The sequence below is a fragment of the Mesoplodon densirostris genome, chromosome 10, assembly GCF_025265405.1.
Source record: "Mesoplodon densirostris isolate mMesDen1 chromosome 10, mMesDen1 primary haplotype, whole genome shotgun sequence".
In the NCBI taxonomy this organism is placed as follows: Eukaryota; Metazoa; Chordata; class Mammalia; order Artiodactyla; family Ziphiidae; genus Mesoplodon; species Mesoplodon densirostris.
In genome coordinates, this window is record NC_082670.1 from 78,425,662 (window position 1) to 78,449,071 (window position 23,410).

Sequence of the window (23,410 nt, forward strand, 5' to 3'; positions counted from 1 at the left end):
GCAATGAATATGTATTAGCTTTATCAATCAAAAAAAAAAAACACTAAAGAAAATTTTTAAAAAGAAAAACAAACAACCCAGCACGTACTTTAGATCTAGCATGGTGATTTAGGATCAGTCACTCAATCTCTTTAAGCCTTAGTTTCCTTACCTGTAAAATGGGGTTAATACCACACAGAGATGTCATAAGGAAAACGTGTGGTAAATACATCCTCAAGTGCTCACTTTGGCAGCACATATAATAAAATTGGAACGATAGAGAAGATTAGCATGGCCCCTGTGCAAGGATGACATGCAAATTCGTGAAGTGTTCCATACTTTTAAGAAACGAAATTGAGTTATTTGTAGTGAGGTGGATGGACCTAGAGTCTGTCATACAGAGTGAAGTAAGTCAGAAAGAGAAAAACAGATATTGTATGCTAACACATATATATGGAATCTAAAAAAAAAAAAGGTCATGAAGAACCTAGGGGCAGGATGGGAATAAAGACGCAGACCTACTAGAGAATGGACTTGAGGACATGGGGAGGGGGAAGGGTAAGCAGGGACAAAGTGAGAGAGTGGCATGGACATATACACACTACCAAATGTAAAATAGATAGCTAGTGGGAAGCAGCTGCATAGCACAGGGTGATCAGCTCAGTGCTTTGTGATCACCTAGAGGGGTGGGATAGGGAGGGTGGGAGGGAGGGAGACGCAAGAGGGAAGAGATATGGGGATGTGTGTATATGTATAGCTGATTCACTTTGTTATAAAGCAGAAACTAACACACCATTGTAAAGCAATTATACTCCAATAAAGATGTTAAAAAAAATACACCTTCAATAAATGTACCTTCTCTGAGCCTCAGGTTCCTTGCCTGCAAAATGAGGGAGCTGGATTAGTTGTCCATGATCCTTTCGAGAGTTAATCTTCTGATTCCCTCTTTTTATATTCACAGAAAAAGACTGCTGAATGAAAAATAAATGTTTTTACTTGTCTTCAGGTAATTGTTCTTCTTTTATTTCCTGAAGAACCAGGAAGCCAAAAACCAATGAGCAGTACCTCTGGAATGTCTGGGCAACTCCACCCTGGGCACCTGGGAAATGACAGAGTATTTCCACTCATTAGAATCTCCCTGATGAGGAGAGCTTTCCTTATTGTGAAGAAGATTAAACTTCAGTTTCAAGAAGCTAGTGTGTGCCATTAAAAATATTATATCCTCTCAATTTTAATCTTTGACTACTCCAGGTCTCCTCTTTAGTTAGTTTACTTATACTTATTTGCAAACCAGATACTCTACTTAAGCAATTATGCAAGTGTTCCATAATTCATGATATCATATGTCATTGGTTAAAATCCAATTAGATGAGTATCACTTAGGGAGGGTTGCATACTGAATGAGTTTACAGAGTAAACTCTGTAAGTTGAGCTGTCTCTTACACATCTCAAATGCTAATGATTGCCTATCTTTCATGGTACCAGGGTAATAATTTTACAATTCGTTCTTTGTTTTTCTTAGATTGAAAAGTAGCATGGATCATAGCAGTGGTAATAATGATCAGTTTATTAAAAAAGTAAAAATAATAAAGGAAGAGAAAGCTACCACATTGGGAAATACTATCATTCCAAATTTCTCAAAACATAACATGCTTTTTATTTAATTAAAATATTGTATGGATACAGAATCGTAGAGAGGAACACCCACATGGCTTAGAATTCAAAATATCTCATGTATGAGATGTCTAATTTAAGTCTTTTCTGTGCCTACCGAATACCAGTGGGTGAGAAACGCCTTCATTGCCATTTTAGCATTTCCAGCACCCTGTGTAGCTTGGTGAGATTCTTTACCCTTCCAGGTTATAGCAGTCCTAGCTTTTCTTTGAAAAAAATGTGAAAAAGCATATTCTATTTAACGTTAATTTTAAGAGATTGTAGTAGAACTCAATATAAAGAGACACTTTTTGTTTCCACATTTATGAACAAGTTTCTCCATATACAAATTAGAGACATTACAACTTGCTCCTTACTGTATGTGGAAGGCTGGAAGAATTCTTTTTTTTTTCTTTTAATTTATTTATTTTATTTATTTTTGGCTGTGTTGGGTCTTTATTGCTGTACACAGGCTTTCTCTAGTTGCGGCGAGTGGGGGCTCCTCTTGTTGCGGAGCACGGTCTCTAGGCACGTAGGCTTCAGTAGTTGTGGCACGCAGGCTCAGCAGTTGTGGTTCGCAGGCTCAGTAGTTGTGGCGCACGGGATTAGTTGCTCCGCAGCATGTGGGATCCTCCTGGACCAGGGCTCAAACCCATGTCCCCTGCATTGGCAGGTGAATTCTTAACCACTGCGCCACCAGGGAAGCCCGGGAAGAATCCTTAATATGAGTAATAATAATAGAAACTAACATTCTCTGAGCATCTATTATTTTCTAGGCATCATTATCGTATTTAATCCTAACATCATTTTATTTAATCCTAACAAGACTCCGTGGGGGTACTATCTACTTTTTTTCAAATGAGGAAATTGAAACTTAGAGAAGCTTAATAATTTATAATTTACAGTGCTTTTGTTGTTTGTTTTTTTGTTTGTTTGTTTGTTTGTTTTGTGGTACGCGGGCCTCTCACTGTTGTGGCCTCTCCCATTGTGGAGCACAGGCTCCGGACAGGCAGGCTCAGCGGCCATGGCTCACAGGCCCAGCCACTCCGTGGCATGTGGCATCTTCCCGGACCGGGGCACGAACCTGTGTCCTCTGCATTGGCAGGCGGACTCTCAACCACTGCGCCACCAGGGAAGCCCTACAGTGCTTTTAAATGGTGATGTAATGTGTGATTCTGAAACCTTGATTTTCATTATTCTACTTTGATCTTCTAGGAGAAAGATGGAAATACTCCGAAGACCATTGCATTGCCTGCAACTCCTTCAGCAACTGAAACCACTTTTCTGTGCCCTTCTTTCTTGACCACCTCTCCTTATGCTCCAGTAATACAGACCTACTTGTCATTCCCTTAAAGTCCTTTTCTCCCAAGTCTCTGGGTGTTTGTAATGTTTCTTTGGCCTAAAATTTCATTATCCCACTACTACCAGACTAGCTGGCCTACTCCTACTCATTTTTCTTTTTTTTTTTTTTTTTTTTTTGCGGTACGTGGGCCTCTCACTGTTGTAGCCTCTCCCGTTGCAGAGCACAGGCTCCGGACGTGCAGGCTCAGTGGCCATGGCTCCTGGGCCCAGCCGCTCCGCGGCATGTGGGATCTTCCCGGACCGGGGCACGAACCCGTGTCCCCTGCATCGGCAGGCAGACTCTCAACCACTGCGCCACCAGGGAAGCCCCTCCTGCTCATTTTTCATCTCAGTTTAAACTATTCCACCATGCTCCCATTCCTCTTGATAAACTCATTACAGCAAGAATCTTATTGTACCATCAACTAAATTGTGAGCAACTCAAGGGAGTCTTTTTTTTTTTTTTTTTTCCTTTTTGCGTTATGTGGGCCTCTCACTGTTGTGGCCTCTCCCGCTGCGGAGCACAGGCTCCGGATGCGCAGGCCCAGCGGCCATGGCTCACGGGCCCAGCCGCTCCGCGGCATATGGGATCCTCCCAGACCGGGGCACGAACCCGTATCCCCTGCATCGGCAGGCGGACTCTCAACCACTGCGCCACCAGGGAGGCCCGGGAGTCTTTTTTTTCATTGTTGTATTTCCAGAGCCTGTCGCAGTAGCTGTTTCCCACATTCAAATTAAATATTTATAGAGTGAATGAATGACAAGAATGCATAAGTGACTTATAAGTTCATGCACAGAACTCATTAGGGGATGTGGGGGGTTCTATATTACTTTACTCCACAGAAGCCTAAAAGTTACCACAAATGAAAAATTTTCATCCTCTTATATTAAAACTTTTCAACATATCCTTATTTTTCTCCAGAATCAATTACCTGGAAAGAAAGAAAAAAAAAAAAAAGTACCTGGAACATGGTAATAATTCAATACATATCTGCTGAAATAGTGAAGAGTGTTAGAAAAGTATACAAGGTCCTTATAATCTAACACATATTCTTTCCAGACTCACTTTGTGCCACTCCTACTTTATCCTGTAATGAGTAACAGTATGTAATTTTCTTTTTTTTTTTTTCTTTTTGCGGTATGCGGGCCTCTCACTGTTGCGGCCTCTCCCGTTGCGGAGCACAGGCTCCGGATGCGCAGGCCCAGCGGCCATGGCTCACGGGCCCAGCTGCTCCGCGGCATATGGGATCCTCCCAGACCGGGGCACGAACCCGTATCCCCTGCATCGGCAGGTGGACTCTCAACCACTGCGCCACCAGGGAGGCCCCAGTATGTAATTTTCAATCACGTATCAAATATTTATTGAGTTACTATTATGTGCCAGACACATTGGTCCACCATTTCAAATAGCCTTATTCTTTTTCTTGTTAAACCTTCTTCCTGGAAACTTCTGAAGCCATTCATCAAATACCATATTCATTGTCATTTTCCTACCAGCCTTGTTTCAGTTCAGTTACCTCCTGCAGAAGGCTGTCTCTGACCCCTTTAGCACCCAGTGCTTGTTTCCATCTTAGCCTTGATTACATCAAAGTGAAGTTATCTGTTTGTCACCTTCCTCTCCCCATCCCTATCTCACAATACTCAGGTGTACTCTCAGAGGGCATGGATTGAGGTTTTGTTCACCTATGTGTCCCCAGGGCCCAGCACAGAGCTTAGGATAGGGCCCAAACCCTGTATATAAGAATTGAAATGCAAAGTAGTTACTCTTTTAGGAGCAAATGGATTACTACCTTGAATTCTCACAAGAAGTGAGTTAAGTATTATCTCCATGTAATAGATGACAAAACAAGGCTTGAAGAGGTTTAGAAACGTGCCCAAGGTCACAAAGTGGTGGAGCCTGTTGTCAAAGGAATCAGAAGAATGAAGCCACCACTGATTCTAAATGAGTAAGACTCACTCCCACTGTCTTTTCTTGAAATTTTCGTTTAGATTTTGCAAAATCTTTCCTTCCTGGGACTAATGACTCCTCATCTACCTTAATATTTTGAGTGGAAGCAGTCCCCCTTTCTTCATATTAGAAATTGTTCGACCACTCTCTGGAAGCAACGTGATGTTAAACTTTATGAAGTCACACTCATTCCGGGTTTGAATCTGAGTTAGGAGCCCTGGGGTACAAGACAGGCCCAGTGAGAAGAAAGGTCGTTTGAAATGGAATGCAGGGACTAAGAAAGAGTGTTCCTCCGGGCAGGATAACACAGTGTAGACTTCAGCAAGGGGAGGATAGACCTTGTTTTAGATGCACAAATCCCAAGGCTTGTGGGAATTTAGTTGCTCACACCTAAGGCGGCCGTGGGGGACTGTGCTGCCCACAGCTAAGATGGATGCTAATAACCTCTCCTTTGGATGAGGTTGTTCGCCTTGCTCAGTGGTATTTTCAACGACGACTATAGTGAATAAAATTTAGTAAAAGTAGGCGCCTTTTACCAAGACGCTAAAGTAGGAATTTGGCAAGTTATGTTTAGAAAACCTTCAACAGGTCAAATTTTTTTCCTGCCCTTAACCAAAATGGTACAGGTTGTCCCATGGTGCTGAAGCGCCTAACCCTTAACTAAGATGGCGTTCGGAGGCTTGTTAAAAATTAGCTTGCCCTCTTTTTCTGCCCTTGTCCATCATGGCTTCCGAGGCATCGATCACGTGACTTCCGGACTACGGCGCGGGAGAGAGGGTAGGAGGGCCCTTGAAGGGTGCGCGTTCCCGTGGCGGTGCACCGGGTAGGTTTCAGTCAGAGTCACTATGGCGGCTGGCACTGGCAAGGTAAGCTGAGGCGGTGGCGGCAAGGGAAGCTGGACCCGTCGTGGCGTCCGGGCGCCCAATCCCCACAGCCCGTCCGCAGAGAGGTCGGCCGAGGTCGTGGCCAGTCGGGGGGGCTGGCTCGGGTGGGTTGAGAGGGGCTAAGGCTGAGGCGGGCGGGCACCGGCGGCTGACGGCCGTTTGTTTTCATGTTTGCCCCACCAGGTCGGAAAGTTTTCTGCCTCGTCGGGCACAGCCTGAGGGTGTCCCACCGGCCGCGAGTGGTGGAGGCTGCGGCGGACCCAGCCCGGGGCCTCCAGGCCTCTCCCCCAACCTCCGGGCCGGCCTCCCTCCCCCACCTCCTCGTCAGCCCGGAGCTTCGGCTGCCGCCCCTGAGATGCGACCCTCGCGGGGGCGACCCTAAAAGGAGGCGGCCGGTGTGCTGAGCAGCAGCCAGGAGCCCAGGTGTTCAGGGACCAACTTCCTGCCGGTCGAGAGCCCGGAGCCTCCCCCGGGTCGCGCCTCGCTCGGTCCGCACCCGCCTGCGGAGCCGGATCCCCGCCCTGGTCGCGGGGACGCCCGCCAGGTGCCCCGGAGTCCCGCCTCGGCCGCTGCCCGCGCCCCCATCGGTCCCCGCTCCTCGTGCCAAGGACCTCAGCCACCGCCGCCTCGGCCCACGGCGGTCCGGGGACCCCGTGCCACCTCCTGGCCGGCCTCCGCGCAGCAGGGGCAATGCAGACTGTCCCGCTGGCCGTCTAGACCCCTTAGCCGCCCCCATCGCCTCTCGTCCCTCCACTCCAGAGGCCCTCGAGGACGGGCGGTGGCTGCCCAGAGGTGCTCAGCTACCACCTTTCTTACGCGCGAAAGGACCTTTCTGGCCGCACCGACCCTTTCTTCATGCTGCAGTGCTGCAACATTTCCGCCACCGAGGGGGGAAAGCGGCCGCGATCCCAAACAAAACACAAGAATTGGTGTGTGACTCATCTGGTTGTATACCTCCAGTTCTCAAACTGTCTTCCAGGAGTTTTCTTGGCCGAAGCTGTCCAATGTTTGAGCCTTTTCTTCCCAGGGAAGAAGATGGACTGAAAGGTGCCAGTTGGGGACTTTTTGTGATCAGGGCCCTGCTGGGTTTTAAAGGAGGTGATGGGGCTTGCGCTGGCTTGTCTTCCCACCCCAGTGAAGAGTTTTTGATGTTCACTGGTTATGCTTAGACAATGTGCAGTTTGCTTTAATTTAAAATTTTGGGGGGGATAGGGGTATAGGCTTGTGAAGAGCAGGCCGGATCCGGTGGAACTCCTCTTTGTCCCTGGTAGGAGAGACACCCCAAGTCTGTCCTCGATGCCGTCAGCCTTGGCCATCTTCACTTGTCGCCCGAACTCACACCCGTTTCAGGAGCGTCATGTCTACCTGGACGAGCCTATTAAAATCGGCCGCTCGGTGGCCCGCTGTCGACCAGCGCAGAATAATGCTACCTTTGATTGCAAAGTGCTGTCAAGGAACCATGCTCTCGTCTGGTTTGATCACAAGACGGGCAAGGTAATGTCACTACGTTGTCTAACAATTGTTGCTTTTCGTTTCCCTTTGCCCCTTCTGCATAATGAATGTGGGATCCCAGGGCTTGCACCCAGAGGAGACTTTCAGCAAGGCCATGAAACCAACTTTTTGTGTGTCTGGTTCTAGTGGAAATTTGATTGAGGTGGTTGAATGGAAAACAGAGAAGGTATTGTTAATTAAATGCCTCGAGAGGGCGATGGCATCTTGATAACGTGGTCATTCCCAGTGAAATCCCAAACCCTAATTCATTTTAGAAAACTAGATAGCGAAACTTGGCTTCTTGCTTTCAGTCTTTTTAGAAAGGTGAATTTGCAGTTCAGTGCTTGATGAAGCAAGCAGCAGTTCCCAAAGCAATGCAGGGAATCTGCGGCCGGTATTACTCTGGGGCTCAAATGACTCAGTGGTGAGATATAGTTAACACAGTAGCTTTTAGTTGAGTTCAGATGAGGGCTTTTCTAGCAAGGACAGTGTTTGTGTAAATTTATTTTGGAAGATTTGATACATATTTACCTAGGAAGGGATAATTTGCAATTATCAAAGCCAATTCAATTAAGCATGAACAACTAACTTTAGATTTCAGAGTTTTGTTTGCAGGTTGGGTGACCGTTTACCAATTGCTTTTGAAAATCACTTTTTGATGTTCCCTTCAGCACTTAATAAAAACACTTAATGCATACTTACAGAGGTGATATTTAAAAATCAGTGTTAAAAATTAATTTATTTTCTGAAATTATATCCAGCTCTATCAGTTATTGCATTACCTGGATGTGATAGCTTGAATTTAGCACTCTTCATTATAAGTGACTATTTTAGCATTTTTATGTTGTCATCCTAATTAACTATACACGTGGTTGCTTATATTTTAAGAATACAAGAAAAAAATTGAATAAGACCCTTTCAATTTTTAAAACCATCTATGTGTGAGGAGCATATACTAAAGAGCTCATGTTTGTGCTTAAATCTCAAGTTTTAGTTAAGCTACTGAATTAGTTCCAACTTCGAGTAAGTTATGTAAGACTAATAAGAATATCTCCGGTTTCACCTCCTGACTTTTTGGTCCCTCTTTCTGAGTTAAATGATTAAGTCTTTTTTAAAAGAAGAATTTAAGACTTTTAGAAGTGTACTGTTTTGAAATGAAAGAAACCTGAGCCTCAAAAGGAAGAGAGAAAGCGTTACTTCTGAATTAAGGAATTATTATATAAATCATTTTTCAAAGAAAGGAGGAAAAGATTGCCCAAGTGCTGTGTGCTTGCATAATATCTATATCCTACTCTGTATGTAGGATAAAAACTAAAAAGTATGTTAATTTTTCTGTATAACACCAGATGCTCATTTATTTACCTGTGGAACAGATCCTTTTTTTCTCCCTGGAAAGTAAAGTTTGGGTGCCTGAAAGACCTCATAGGTTACGTATAGTAATTTAAAGAACTCATCTTTCCAGCAGTCAAGTTCAAACATAGATAGTTGCCTTAATCAGCTTTTACATTTTTGTCCTTTTTTGTCCCTGGGCAACAGTTAAGGTGAAACTTAATCAGGTAATAGGTTTCTTAAAGTACATTGCAAATGTACCTTCTTTGATTTATTTTGAGATGACTAAGGATAGATCAGTAGTGAGTGTTTATTGTATAAACTGAAATATGTTAAAATTTTGAATGAAATTTATTACTAGAAAACCTTGTCTTTAAAGGATACGCAGCTTATTTCTACCATTTGAACTTTTTTTTCTTTCTAAAACATACTCAGGATGTGAGGCCTTTACTTTAGAGGTAGATATGACTATTAGGGTTGATTATTTTACCACCTACCACTTAATCTATTTAAAACAAATAACCTGTCAGATCTTGCCATGTGATCAAATTGTTTTAAGAGTTAACTATTTAAAGTTTAGGTTTGAACAGACAGTAGGGTTTTTTTTCTTTTTTAATCTTTTAATTTGTTCTCAGCAGGAGAAATAAGGAAAAGTACACCTACTCAGTCTTTCCTGAAGCATAAGTCCCTCTTCTATTATTAAAACAAATTTTTTTTCTATCTATCTATTTATTTATTTTTGGCTGAATTGGGTCTTCGTTGCTGCACGCGGGCTTTCTCTAGTTGCGGCAAGCGGGGGCTACTTTTCATTGCAGTGTGCAGGCTTCTCATTGCGGTGGCTTCTCCTGTTGCGGAGCGCGGGCTCCAGGCGCGCAGGCTTCAGTAGTTGTGGCACGAGGGCTCAGTAGTTGTGGTTCATGGGCTCTAGAGCGCAGGCTTAGTAGTTGTGGCACTCGGGCTTAGTTGCTCCAGGCATGTGGGATCTTCCCCGACCAGGGCTCGAACCCTTTTCCCCTCCATTGGCAGGCGGATTCCTAACCACTGTGCCACCAGGGAAGCCCCAGACAGTAGGTTTTGATTGAGCGTCTGTTATGTGCCAGATAGCGTGAGGTACACAGTAACAAAGAAAACCCACAATTAGACCAAATATCATTTATTGTTTTCTCTGTAATAAATTTCCAGTATGAGGATTTGTTACAATTTTATCATAACAGAAGTCCCTAGGGCCTAATATATATTCCCAGCAAATTTCTTTGTACAACACTAGAATCCCCTCCTTCTTTAAGCATTGCCTCAGGCAAGTTCTCTTTGTTTGTTTTTTTCCTCAAACATCTTTAAACTTCAGTTTTCTCTTCTGGGGATAATAATAGTACCTACTGTTGTTTCCAGCATTGAGATAATCATGTAAATCACTTAGCACCCTGTTTCTGGCCCTTAATAAGGTCTCAGTCCTTAGAAAGGAGGGTGTTTGGGGTCAGGGGAAGAGGGGAACCATCTAGGCAGGTCTTTGCAATTTGCTGTAGTGCTGTGGAATCTCAGGAAGGTAATGAGACATTTTTTTCTTTCATGTGATGGCATATGTGGAAGTAATTTTTTAAATTGAAACATGTGTAGAACTTTGTCCAAATTGGCACCTTACCTGGGAAGTGGAAAATTGGGGTAATATGCCCTTTGGTTGACTTTCAATTTGTGAGTGTTGCATTCTGCATTCATCATTATGGGAGAACCATTAAAAGCTGGAAGAAATTATAAACACTTAAAACTTTCTGATTATTCAAGTAATACATGTTTATTGTAGGAAATTTGCAGAGTGTAGGCAGATGGAAATCTAGGTGACTTTTTTTTTTTTTTTGCGGTACGCGGGCCTCTCACTGTTGTGGCCTCTCCCGTTGCGGGGCACAGGCTCCGGACGCGCAGGCTCAGCGGCCATGGCTCACGGGCCCAGCCGCTCCACGGCATGTGGGATCTTCCCGGACCGGGGCACGAACCCGTGTCCCCTGCATCGGCAGGCGGACTCTCAACCACTGCGCCACCAGGGAAGCCCTAGGTGACATTTTTTAATGCTAAGTTCATGGAATGTGTTATGGTACTTAAAACCTGCATACTGGAGGGTGACAGGTTTGCCACAGAGTGGACTTTAATAAGCTTCCCCAAATCATCTACTCAGGGATGTAGCAGTTGGATATTGCCCTGCTTGGATTCTGGCCCTGTGTATCATCCTTCACTCCTTTTTGGAGGTCAGACTCTTCAAATTAGATGGCAGATTATAGGATGGTCATTAACCCTTCTATTGACTCAAGGTACCACTGAATAAGCAAATCTACCCATATGGTGGTTACATAGAAGAGATAGTAAGTGGACTGCCTCCTTCTGATTTGGATGGCCCTATTTGATTTGAGGCTTTGTGGACCAGCGATAGTCTAGTGGTCGACACAGTAGTTTATTTCCAGTCTCACTGTAGTTTACCTAGTAGTAGGTAGTAGTAGTAGTTGTCTACTTCCAGGTTCACTTTTTTACTTAAATTTAACACATATTTTTGGGCACCTGTTCTATCATGATCTGTTTCAGTGGAGAGCATAGTGGCGGGGTGGGGGCATGGGGGGAACATGAGAATTGGTAAGAAATTGTTACTCCTTTTTAGGGGCTTATATTTGGATAGAGAGGGTGACTAAACACCTTGAGAACAGTTGATTTGAGATAAGACAGTATTATATAAGTTCAAATGGCAAGAGAGTGATGGTGTTTGAATTAGACTTCAAAATAGGAGTGGACAGGTACAGGTTAAGAAAAGGTGCTTTTATGGGTTGTGTTTGTGTGTGAGGGGATGAGGGTGGAATAAAACAGACAAAAGCAAGTTATTTTGAATGATTTTGGCATCTTCCAAACACTGAGGAAACTGATTTTGTTGGATAGAAGGTCTTGGAGAGTAGCTATGGGTGAACATTCGTTGTGTGTGGTGTTTTCATGTTTGTGCCTTGTTTTTGGAATTAGTTTTCAGACCTTGGAGGAGAGGGTCTCTGCCTTATGTGTCTGTTTCCTATTATTTCTTGTTAAGTAGATGTTGAGTAACTGAAGCTGAGTAGATAGCCTGGTGCCAGGTTGTGGAATGCCTTTGTTGCCAAACTAAGGGCATGGACGCATGGGTTATGGAAGGCCCAGGAGAGTTCTGTGCCGAGCATTGACATACCAAAACCATTATTTAAGAGTGATAAAACGTCCACATGTAGAGAAGCCTGGAACAAGTAAAAATGGGTAACTGTTAGCTTAACTAAACTTATTGTGTACTATGTACCATCCCCTGTTCTAAATGCTTTATGTGTTAACTTATTTAATACTTAAATATCTATTTAAGATAGGTGCTTATTTTTCCTATATTAACATATGAGGAAATTAAGGCACAGAGTGATTAGATTAGGTTAACTTGCCCAAGTTCATATAGCTAATAAATGGTAGAGGTGGGATTTGAACTGAGGTTTTCTGACTCTTGAATCCAAGCTCTTAACCGCTTTGCTATTCCAAGGCTTTGTAAAAGTTTAGATGTGATGTCATGTTGTAGGGGCATGGGCCAGGTTAATAGTAGGAAAGAAAATGACTAAATGCCAGAAAATGAAAAAAGACAAATGTGTTAACTTGTCTGTTAGGACTTCAGCAAAGAGAGAAGGTCTGTATGGACTGGAGATTTTAGGAAAGGTTTCATGGATAGATGGTTTCATGGACGAGATGCAATTTGAGCTAGAACTTAGGACTTTTTGAATAGGGCAGAATGTAGATAGAGTCAGTCGGAAAGGAGTTCTGGGTGGGAAAAATTGCTCAAGTAAAGGCATAGAAGCAGGAATGATGTGGCACGTTTCAAGGACATTGCAAGAAAGTCATTGCAAAGGAGAAACCTGCAGAATTTGACAACCAGGATTGTTTCTTCCTTCTTCCTTCCATATGACTACAAAGATCCTGGCCTCACCTCCTGGGGAGAGTGACAGATCATACTTTCATTGATTTTGTTTGTATTATGTTTCAACAGATGTCTGTTTTGTTTTTGTTTTTGTTTTTTACAGAAGTTACAAAGGTCATTAAGAGCTAGTTTTTGTGAGAAAGACATGTATTTGACATGTTATGTTTAATGTACATTAATATAAACATGTTCAGAAGGCCTGGTTATGTATCCACAGCCCATCATCATTTCCTTCTATGTGACTTTTAACAGTAGTGGGAAGTTAATGAAATATTTTGTCTATTATTTCAAGTTGTTAAAAAATAAGGTTGGTGTATACACTTAAAACATTTTTGTTCTACTTAGTTATTTGACTTTACTCCTTGGCTTAAATTTATTCTTTACCTTCTCAGGCTCCTGTTTGGTTTTCTCAAGTGGTATTTATGTTAGAGCTTAGTATCTATTCTCTTTTATAAATAGGGAGGAGGGTATCTGTCATTTAGAGTTTTAAGTGAAAAGATTGTGAGATTGGTTCTTAATGTATATCAGTTACTTGAATCCAGAAAAATGGTGGCATTTGTTAGCTGCAGAAATGTTCTAAGGACTCTTTCCTGCCCATGCTTCTCTCACTACCACTACCAGTGGATGAACAGTTTATACCCCTGCTCAAAATCTAGGTTGTTCGCCCCTTTAATTTTTTTTTTTTGCTCCATTAATTTTTAACATGATACACAAAACCTTCAAAATCGTCTCTCATTCCTTTTTTTTTCCAGCTTCGTTTTCTATTACTCTTTTTTTCCTTTGCCCCAGACTCTGTGCAGTAGCTATGTGACAGTGCTCATTGTTCCTAGAAACAGTTCCGTTTTTGCTGTTTTGACTTCCAGAATGACTTTCCCCCTTCATCCCAGTTCCAATGTGACACCTTCCCTGACTCCCACTAACTGAGGAATTAATTGCTTCTTCCTCTATACTCCCATAGAACTTTGTATATAATTTCGTTATGAGACACAGACAACAAAATAATTATGACGCAAATGCACTATTGCTCTGCCAGATGTGAGCTCTTGAGAACAAGGGAATAGGCACTACATAAATGCTTGAATGAGTGAAATGTGAACAATGGAGCAGTTTCTGTTTCTGCAGACCCTGAGGACGGTCAAAGAGCAGAAGGTCATTTGAGTTAGTTCTCAGTTTGAGATCATGGACTCAGTTTCCGATACATGGTGTTTGTATAAATCATTACTTATTGAGAATTTGCAGTGTGCAAGACACTTTGCCGAGTGTTTTGGTATCTTAGATAATCTTGTGATTGGTGATATTATTAATTTTGAGCCATTACATATATATCCATTCTCATGCAAAATAATACTTTTAAGGGTTTAATGATATTCAGAATGGTTTCTTATTTCACTTGATCTGTATAACACTTAGGAGGTAGGTAGAGCAACCGCGACTGGCTCCGTTTTATGAAAAAAGAGTTTGCTGTTTAGAGGTTATTTGCGCAAGGTCATCTCTTAGTAACTGTGGAGAGTTGGAACCAGAATCTAGATTGTTTCCCTCTGAGATAAAAGCCAACTGCTAGACATTTATTCTGAACTATCTTATTATGGAATGAACAATTATTGTAATGAAAATCTGTCTTTTGCTCTCTTGAAGGGTAATCTAAGCTATTATTTTCTGGAAGTATGACTAAAAAGCTTGTCATATGACAGACTTTCAAAGACTGAGAGAATCTGAGTTAATTATTTCTCTGAGTCAGCTAGCATTTTTTAAACATACCCCTACTACTCCTAACAATAAATATATTTTTTCTTAAGTTTGCATTCAGGCAACTGATTTGGATTTGAGTGTTTATGCAAATGAATGAAACAGCCTTGGAAAAACTTGTGTGCCGTGTAAATTTTTAATTCTTTAAAGAGAATAGCTGACAGGTGTAAAGAAAAAAGTAAAGTTTATATAGGCACTTGAAAACATGGAAGCCTTTGGTGATTCTGCTGTATCCTTTGTCAAATATGTAATCTGGGTTAGATTTTAATGTAAAGACATAGGAAACTTTGTTTTCTTATTTATTTGCATTAAGGTTTTATCAATACTTTCAGGCTTATGATTTTACCTACATTTATAACTACTGACTTATTCTAGCTGAGTCAAGTAGAAATGAATTTCCAATATGGACCTTCAAGCTATTCTTCCTTTTTTTATTTTTCACTTACAAAAATAATGGATACATTCTCATAAAAATCGAAACAATAAGGACGTATGTGGAGTATATATATGTCCTCCTTCACATAGGTACCTCTTATCCTCTTCCCTTCCTCTAGAAGTAACTTTTGTTATTAGTTTGGTATGTAATTTTCAGAGCTTTTTCTGTGCATTTGTCTACTTGGGTATGTAGATAAGTAAGGTTTTTTGTTGTTGTTACTTTTTTTCATAAGCAATTGGATCATAATTTTAAGTGTACTTTGTAGCTGATAATATCAAGTGAATTATGGTCAGCTTATCTGAAATGTGTTAATATGCTCTAGGTTATGACCAGCATCCAGACTGCTGTAAAATTAATATCATTTTATTGAGCACTTACCAGGTGGTACACTGAGTTTTATATGCATTATCTCATTTAATCCTCACAACAGACTTTTGAATTTGTTAGTATTATTATCCTCAGGATGAGAAAGCTGAGCTTCAGGAAGGTGAAGGAATTTGTTCAGGGTAACACAGAGAGTGGTGAAGTCAGGATTTGAACCCCAGTCATCTGATTGCAGAATGCATGCTCTTAATCGCTCTGTTGCTTGCTACCTCAGCACCTCCGCACAGTCAGTCATCGTTAATCTCATCACCAACCAGTTAGTGAGCAATAAATGAAAAGAAAAAAATATATTGAAATAAAAACCTTATTGTCTATTAACTCATAGATATTTTGGTAGTAAATCTGTGTAGAGTTTTAATTGAAGATCAGTTCCTCAAACAATATTTATTTATTACTTAAAATTTGAAAAAAAAACCCTCTACATGTAAAGATATTAGAGTATCACTGTTCAGATACTATAATATAATAAAAAAGATACTCTTTCATTAGATAATTTTTTTGACAACTTTATTGGAGTATAATTGCTTCACAATGGTATATTAGTTTCTGCTTTATAACAAAGTGAATCAGTTATACATATACATCTGTTCCCATATCCCTTCCCTTTTGCGTCTCCCTCCCTCCCACCCTTCCTATCCTACCCCTCCAGTCGGTCACAAAGCACCAAGCTGATCTCCCTGTGCTATGCAGCTGCTTCCCACTATCTATCTACCTTGCGTTTGGTAGTGTATGTATGTCCATGCCTCTCTCTCGCTTTGTCACAGCTTGCCCTTCCCCCTCCCCATATCCTCAAGTCTATTCTCAAGTAGCTCTGTGTCTTTATTCCTGTTTTACCCCTAGGTTCTTCATGACATTTTTTTTTCTTAAATTCCATATATATGTGTTAGCATACGGTATTTGTCTTTCTCTTTCTGACTTACTTCACTCTGTATGACAGACTCTAGGTCTGTCCACCTCATTACAAATAGCTCAATTTCATTTCTTTTTATGGTTGAGTAATATTCCATTGTATATATGTGCCACATCTTCTTTATCCATTCATTGGATGATGGACACTTAGGTTGTAGATAATTTTTTAGTATGCTTTATTTTTATTGAAGTATAGTTGATTTACAAAATATAAGTTTCAGGTATACAACATAGTCGTTCACAATTTTTAAAGATTATACTCCATTTAAAGTTATTATAAAATATTGGCTATATTCCCTGTGCTGTACAATTTATCCTTGTAGCTTATGTATTTTATTCATAGTAGTTTGTACCTCTTAATCCCCTACCCCTATCTTTTCCCTCTCTGCACTGGTAACCACTAGTTTCTTCTCTATATCTGTGAGTCTGTTTCTGTTTGTTATATTCATTGGTTTATTTTTTAAATTCCACGTATAAGTGACAATATACAGTATTTGTCTTTCTCTTTCTGACTTATTTCACTAAGCATAATACCCTCCAGGTCCATTCATGTTGTTGCAGATGGAAAAATGTCATTCTTTTTTATGGCTTAGTAGTATTCTGTTGTACATATATACCACACCTTCTTTATCCATTCATCTGTTGATGGACACTTATTTTGCTTCCATGTCTTGGCTGTTGTAAACAATGCTGCTATGAATATTGGGGTGCATGTATCTTTTTGAATTAGTGTTTTGGGGTTTTGTTTTTTGTTTTTTTGGCTCTACACCCAGGAGTGGAATTGCTGGATCATATGGTAGTTCTCTTTTTAGTTTTTTGAAGACTCTTCATAGTGTTTTCCACAGTGGCTACACCAATTTACGGTCCCACCAACAGTGTACAAGAGTTCCCTTCTTTCCACATGCTTCATTGGATAATTTCTAAGTATAGTGTATTTGGAGGTTGTATTTTAAATTATATATGTGACCTCCCCCTATAAGTAAATCTAATTTAGAAGAAAAAGAATATATTTGGTTCTTTAACTTTAAATATAGAAATATTAACTGTATTATTAGATGCCAGTTACGTTTCCTTCCACTTCAGAAGTTCAGAGATAGAAGACAAGATCATGCTGTGTGTTACTAGTATAGCAATGGTAGTTATGCTTGTAGAATAAACAAAATTTGTAGCTTTGAATGTTTTGGAAAATTTTGCCTAGTAAAAAGGAATGATACAGAGTTATCATATAAGCCAGCAATTCTACTCCTTTGTATATAACCAAGAGAAATCAAAACATATGTCCACACAAAAACTTGTACAAATGTTCATTGAAAAAAACAACCCAATGTCCTTCAACTGATGAGTGGGTAAATAAAATGTGGTATACTATATAAAGGAATATTATTTGGTAATTAAAAGGAATGAAATATTGATACATACTACAACATGGATGAACCTTGAAAACACTATGTTCAGTGAAAGGCCACATATTGCTTAATTCTGTTTATATGAAATGTGTAGGATAGGCAAATCCATAGAGAGAAAGTAGATGAGTGGTTTCCAGGAGCAGGAAGTAACAGGGAGTGTGATGGTTAATTTTATATGTCAACTTGGTGAGGCCATGGTGTCCAGTGTTTGGTTAAATACCAGTCTAGATGTTGCTGTGAAGGTATTTTAAAAATGTGATTAACGTTTAAATCAGTAGGATTTGAATAAAGCAGATTACCCTCCAGAATGTGTCTTATCCAATTAGTTGAAGGCCTTAAGAGAAAAGACTGAGGTTCCCCCAAAGAAGGAATTCTGCCTTCAGAGAGCCATCATACTCAAGACTGCAACAGCAGTTCTTCCCTTCTCTAGCCGGCTGTCCTGCCCTGCAAATTTCAGTTGACAGCCCCCAGAATGTTATGTGAGCTAATTAAAAGAAATCTGTCTCTCTCTGTATATATATACATCCTATTGGCTCTGTTTCTCTGGAGAACCCTGACTAATATAATACATGGAGTGACTGCTGAATGGGTACAGGTTTCTCTTTGGGATGACCAAAATGTTATAAAATTGATGGTGGCATTTAAAAAAATTAAAAAAAAATCGTGGTGATGGTTGCTCTGAATTGTACACTTTAAATTGGTGAATTGTATGGTGTGTGAATTATATCTCAAAATGCTCTTATAAAAAAAGAGGACTGGGCTTCCCTGGTGGTGCAGTGGTTGAGAGGCCGCCTGCCGATGCAGGGGACACGGGTTCGTGCCCTGGTCTGGGAAGATCCCACATGCCGCGGAGCGGCTGGGCCCGTGAGCCATGGCCACTGAGCCTGCGCGTCCGGGGCCTGTTCTCCGCAATGGGAGAGGCCACAACAATGAGAGGTCCGCGTACCGCAAAAAAAAAAAAAAAGAGGACTGTTAGTGGAGTAATAGGTTAGTGAAAGCAGGTTAGTATGTAGGAAGTGGAAGAATGTAGAGTTCAGTGTGGATAGTCTAGCAGAGCAGCTTTTTAAGTACTGTGTGGCTTAATTTCTGTCACTAGTTTCTCAGTGTGAATGTCTTACTCTTGGTTAGACTTTTTTATTGAATTTAGTAGATTGTGTTTCAAAATTTAACTACATTTGTTGAAACAAAAGTCTAACTAAGAGTAAGATATGAATACTAAAGAGGTAGAGACAAAATTTTGGTATTATTGAGAAGCTCTAAGTGCCAAAGTCTTAATGTGGGAGTTGAGAAATGGTTGGAAAGATGAAATTTATAAGTCCCAATCTGAACCTGGGAATCTTAAGATATTAATTTTTCTCACCAGTGCATCTTTTGCATATGCAGGCCTATAGCGCATGGTAAAATATTGTTAGAATGAATGATGTTATGTTGACTAGAAGGAAGTAGTCGTTTAAATTATAGTTGAACTTAAACTGGGACCATTCCTAGTCCTTAACAAGTATCTGAGTGTCTCATGCATGCAGTGTAGTGCCTGGTAAATAGTACTGAAAAATATAGTTACAATACAAATAAGTCCAACAATGGAAGTATCTACGAATCATTGTTTCCAAGGAGCTAAGGGAGTGATGTATTCCTTCCCTAGGATTGGGGGCAGCAAATATGGAAGGAATGAAGAGGGCTTCATAGACAAAGTTGTTTTTAAGCTACTGTATGAAGAGTGAGGGCTTTACTCTCTGTATAACGTAGAGCAGGGCATTCCAGCCCCAGGGAATAGTGTGTGTTTAAGGCAGAAAAGCCTGAAGAGAATGATGTATTCTGGGAAATGCAAACCCAGAAGTTAGCAGAATTGAGGAGGGGAAAATAGAGCTGCTATCAAATCTTTGGGGTCATTGAACACTGCTCGTAGAAGTTTTAGGGTTGGACTACCTGAGCTGGAATCCTGGCTCCATTGCTTGCCAGGTGTGTGACCTTAAAGAGTCTCTGTGCCTCAGTTTTCCTCATCTAAGAATGAGGCTAATAGGGAGATTCACCTCATAGAATTGTTGTAGAGATCATGAGAATTCTTGTAAAGCAGTTAGCAGAATGTTTGGCACAGAATAAGTACAAACAGTCCCTGATTTACAGTAGTTCAATTTAGGATTTTTCGACTTCATGATGGTATGAAAGTGATAATACATTCAGTAGAAACAGTAGTTAAGATTTTGATCTTTTCCTGCAATATGTGGTATGATACTCCCTTGTGGTGCTGGGCAGCGACAGCAAGCCACAGCTCCCAGTCAGCTCTACAATCCCAAGGGTAAACAGCCAGTACACTTACAACCATCTGTGCCCATACAGCCGTTCTGTTTTTCATTTTTAGTATAATATTCAAGAAATTACATGAGATATTCAACACTTTATTATAAAATAGGCTTTGTGTTAGATGTTTTTTCCCAACTGTAGGCTAATATAAGTGTTCTGAGCATGTTGAAGATAGGCTAGACTAAGCTATGATGTTCAGTAGGTTAGGTGAATGAAACGCATTTTCAACTTACTTACAATGGGTTTATTGGGACATAACACCATCGTAAGTCTAGGAAGATCTGTGTTCAGTAGCTTGTGGCTATTTTAATTTTTCTTTATATTTTTAGTTGGTGTGTTTGCACGGTAAGACCTGTATGCTTATTTTCTATAAGTGTTCTTTTTTTATTGTTAAAAAGGTTTTCTTCTTCGAATATCTGCCTTTTGAGTCTCCTCATCTAAGTTATTTGATACCTTGAAACTTTTTTGAATGTGTTAAAGAAATAGTGTGATACAGTAAAAAAAAATTTGGTCTTTGTCCCAGGTTCCTGGCTCACAACTCCCAAAACTTGTGGAATCTCCTGAGTGATAAGAGTGTCTCTTGTATGCTAATAAGATGACTGGTGGCTGGGAACCCTTGGATAGCTTCAGGATGGTACTGGTCACCAGAAAGACTAAGTGATTAGAGGGTTGGAACTTTGGGGCCCGCTTACCAATCTCTGGGAAGAGGAAGGGTAGCAGGATGAAGATTGAGTTATATAAAAACTCTTGAACAGTGAGATTCAGGGAGCGTTTGGTTTGGTGATCACATCGAGGTGCTGGGAGGGTGGCTCACCAGAGAAGACATGGAAGCTCCTCGCCCTTTTCCTCATACCTTGCCCTTTGCAATTCTTTCATTTGACCATTCCTAAATTGTATCCGTGTTGCAAGTATCGGTGACAACCTGGGACTTTTGACTGGCAGTAGAAGTGGGGGCAGTCTTGTGGGACTGAGCCCTTAACCTTTGGGATCTGACATTAACTCCAGGTAGATAGTGTCAGAGTTGAATTGAATTGTAGGACACTCGGCTTGTCTTAGAAAGTTGGAGGAGTAGTGTTAGAAAAGACAGGCACACATTTGGTATCAGAAGTGTTGTGAGTAAAAGCAGTTCAAATAGTCTTCTGATTAACATCCATTATCCAGTACTGCCGAGTTTGTATGCTTTCCCTGTTAAAAGGAATAAAAATCATTAGCATACTTGGCTTACCTTACTTGAAGATACGGAGTTAAAGGAGCTGAGTAAGTTATATGATGAGAATCTAGTTAATCAATCAGGAAACATGTAAGAGAGTGTATATGGTATATTAGGCAACATGGGGCATAATGAAAGTATTAAGATATCACTTCAGTCTTTGAGGAGCTTATAGTTTAATTGGGAAGCCAGACCTAGCCTCATAAACAACTAGGGAAGAATTAAGTTCTAAATGGAATTAAGAGCTCTATGTGATTAAGGTGGAGAAGGCTTGAATTGGACCCTGAAGATTTAGGATAGAAAATAACAGGTGTCCTTGGTGTATAAAGGTCTGCATGAAAAGGCATAAGGCCAGAGGGATAGTCCGGAGGCAGCTGTGTGTTAAGGAGCTCTACTACTGGACTGAGCAGGTAGTTTAGGTTAAATGACAGAGGTGAACTTGTCAGGTTCCATTTCAGGAAGGCTGTGGAGGTGGGGCAATAGGGCAGAAATCTTTAGGGAACCAAGGCCCAAGCCCTGGGATTAAGAATCTTGGATTTGTAGTTTAGGGGAAAGCCATGCCTCCCCTTAACCCAGCCAAATAACCCTAGTAACTAAAATGGTATGTTCTGTAGTGGGTTATAAAACACCCATCTGCTTTAATAAGCTGACTTTATAATAAAGTGATTGGAAAGTGGTGAGGATTTGATTCATAGTGAGTAGACAAAATTCGAAGTTTCCAACGTATGATTTCTTATTTTCAAGATGGTTTCTCTCTTGGCATATTAAAAGATTGCATTTGTGTGCCTCATTTTAAGGTATATATTTTTTGTTAGTCACTTTAAGTTCTGGAATAAACTTATTAAATACCATTTCTGGGGGCTTCCCTGTTGGCGCAGTGGTTAAGAATCCACCTGCCAATGCAGAGGACACAGGTTCGAGCCCTGGTCCGGGAAGATCCCACATGCTGCGGAGCAACTAAGCCCCTGTGCCACAACTACTGAGCCTGTGCTCTAGAGCCCGCAAGCCACAACTACTGAGCCTGTGTGCCACAACTACTGAAGCCCATGCACCCTAGAGCCCGCAAACCACAACTACTGAGCCCATGAGCCACAACTACTGAAGCTCATGCACTCTAGGGCCCATGTGCCACAACTACTGAGCCCATGAGCTGCAACTACTGAAACCTGTGTACCTAGAGCCTGTGCTCTGCAATAAGAGAAAGCACCTCAATGAGAAGCCTGTGCACCGCAATGAAGAGTAGCCCTTGGTCGCTTCAACTAGAGAAAGTCCACTTGCAGCAGTGAAGACCCAGTGCAGCCAAAAAAAGAAAGAAATTTGACTTCCCTGGTGGTCCAGTGGTAAAGAATCTGCCTTCCAACACAGGGAATGTGGGTTCTATCCCTGGTTGGGGAAACTAAGATCCCACACGCCATGGGGCAACTAAGCCTGTGAGCCACTACTACTGAACTTGTGCGCCTCAACAAGAGAGCCCGCGTGTCACAAACTACAGAGCCCACACGCTGTGGACCCTATACTCCACAACTAAAAAATGCCTGCTAGAGAAGCCCATGTGCCACAACTAGAGAGAAGCCTGCATGCCACAACGAGAGAGAAGCCTGCACGCTACAACGAAAGATCCTGCATGACTCAACAAACATCCTCCTGCTTGCTGCAACTAAGACCCCTCACAGCCAAAAAAAAAAAATTTGTCTTTTTTTTTTTTTTTTTTAAAGTCTCTTGTTAGAGAATATAGACTATCTTTATGCCCTTGGGGTAGGGAAGGATACCATAAATAATTCACAAAAAGAACACATTGAAGTAAATTATTGATAAATTCAAATACATTAAAATTAATTTTGTTCATTAAAATAGAATGAAAAAATGAAGAAAAACAACTAACAGAAGATAGTTATGGTACATACACTTGTAAAATATTGGTATCCAGAATATAGAAAGAACTTGTCCAAATTAATAAGAAATACAACCCAACAGAAGCAATGGTCAAAAGAGACAAATAAAAATTTCACAGAAGAGGAAGAAATAATGGATAATAAGATCAGCGTAACTAGGGAACTGTAAATGGAAACCTCGAGATACCATTTATACTCATTTTATTTTATTTTATTTTTATAAATTTATTTATTTATTTTTGGCTGTGTTGGGTCTTTGTTGGTGTGTGCAGGCTTTCTCTAGTTGCAGCGAACAGGGGCTACTCTTCATTTCGGTGCATGGGCTTCTCATTGTGGTGACTTCTCTTGTTGCAGAGTACGGGCTTTAGGCACATGGGCTTCAGTAGTTACGGCATGTGGGCTCTAGAGCACAGGCTCAGTAGTTGTGGCACACGGGCTTAGTTGCTCTATGGCAGGTGGGATCTTCCTGGACCAGGGATCGAACGCATGTCCTTTGCATTGGCAGGTGGATTCTTAACCACTGCGCCACCAGGGAAGTCCCTATACTCATTT

At 41.1% G+C, this 23,410-nt stretch overlaps 1 protein-coding gene and 1 non-coding gene across 16 annotated transcripts in view; both read left to right on the top strand.

Moving 5' to 3' along the window:
* Positions 1-217: 217 nt before the first annotated feature.
* On the top strand, positions 218-322 carry LOC132498103 (U6 spliceosomal RNA). Its single transcript, XR_009533715.1, has one exon. It is a non-coding gene; the product is annotated as a U6 spliceosomal RNA (small nuclear RNA).
* A 6,779-nt stretch (positions 323-7,101) lies between these two features.
* SLMAP (sarcolemma associated protein) overlaps positions 7,102-23,410 on the top strand; it is a 145,679-nt gene continuing 129,370 nt past the window's right edge. For all 15 annotated transcript variants that reach the window (XM_060109005.1, XM_060109013.1, XM_060109008.1 and 12 more), the window contains exon 1: positions 7,102-7,299. In XM_060109005.1, coding sequence (XP_059964988.1) covers positions 7,102-7,299 — 198 coding nt within the window. The remainder of the gene's footprint in view (positions 7,300-23,410) is intronic.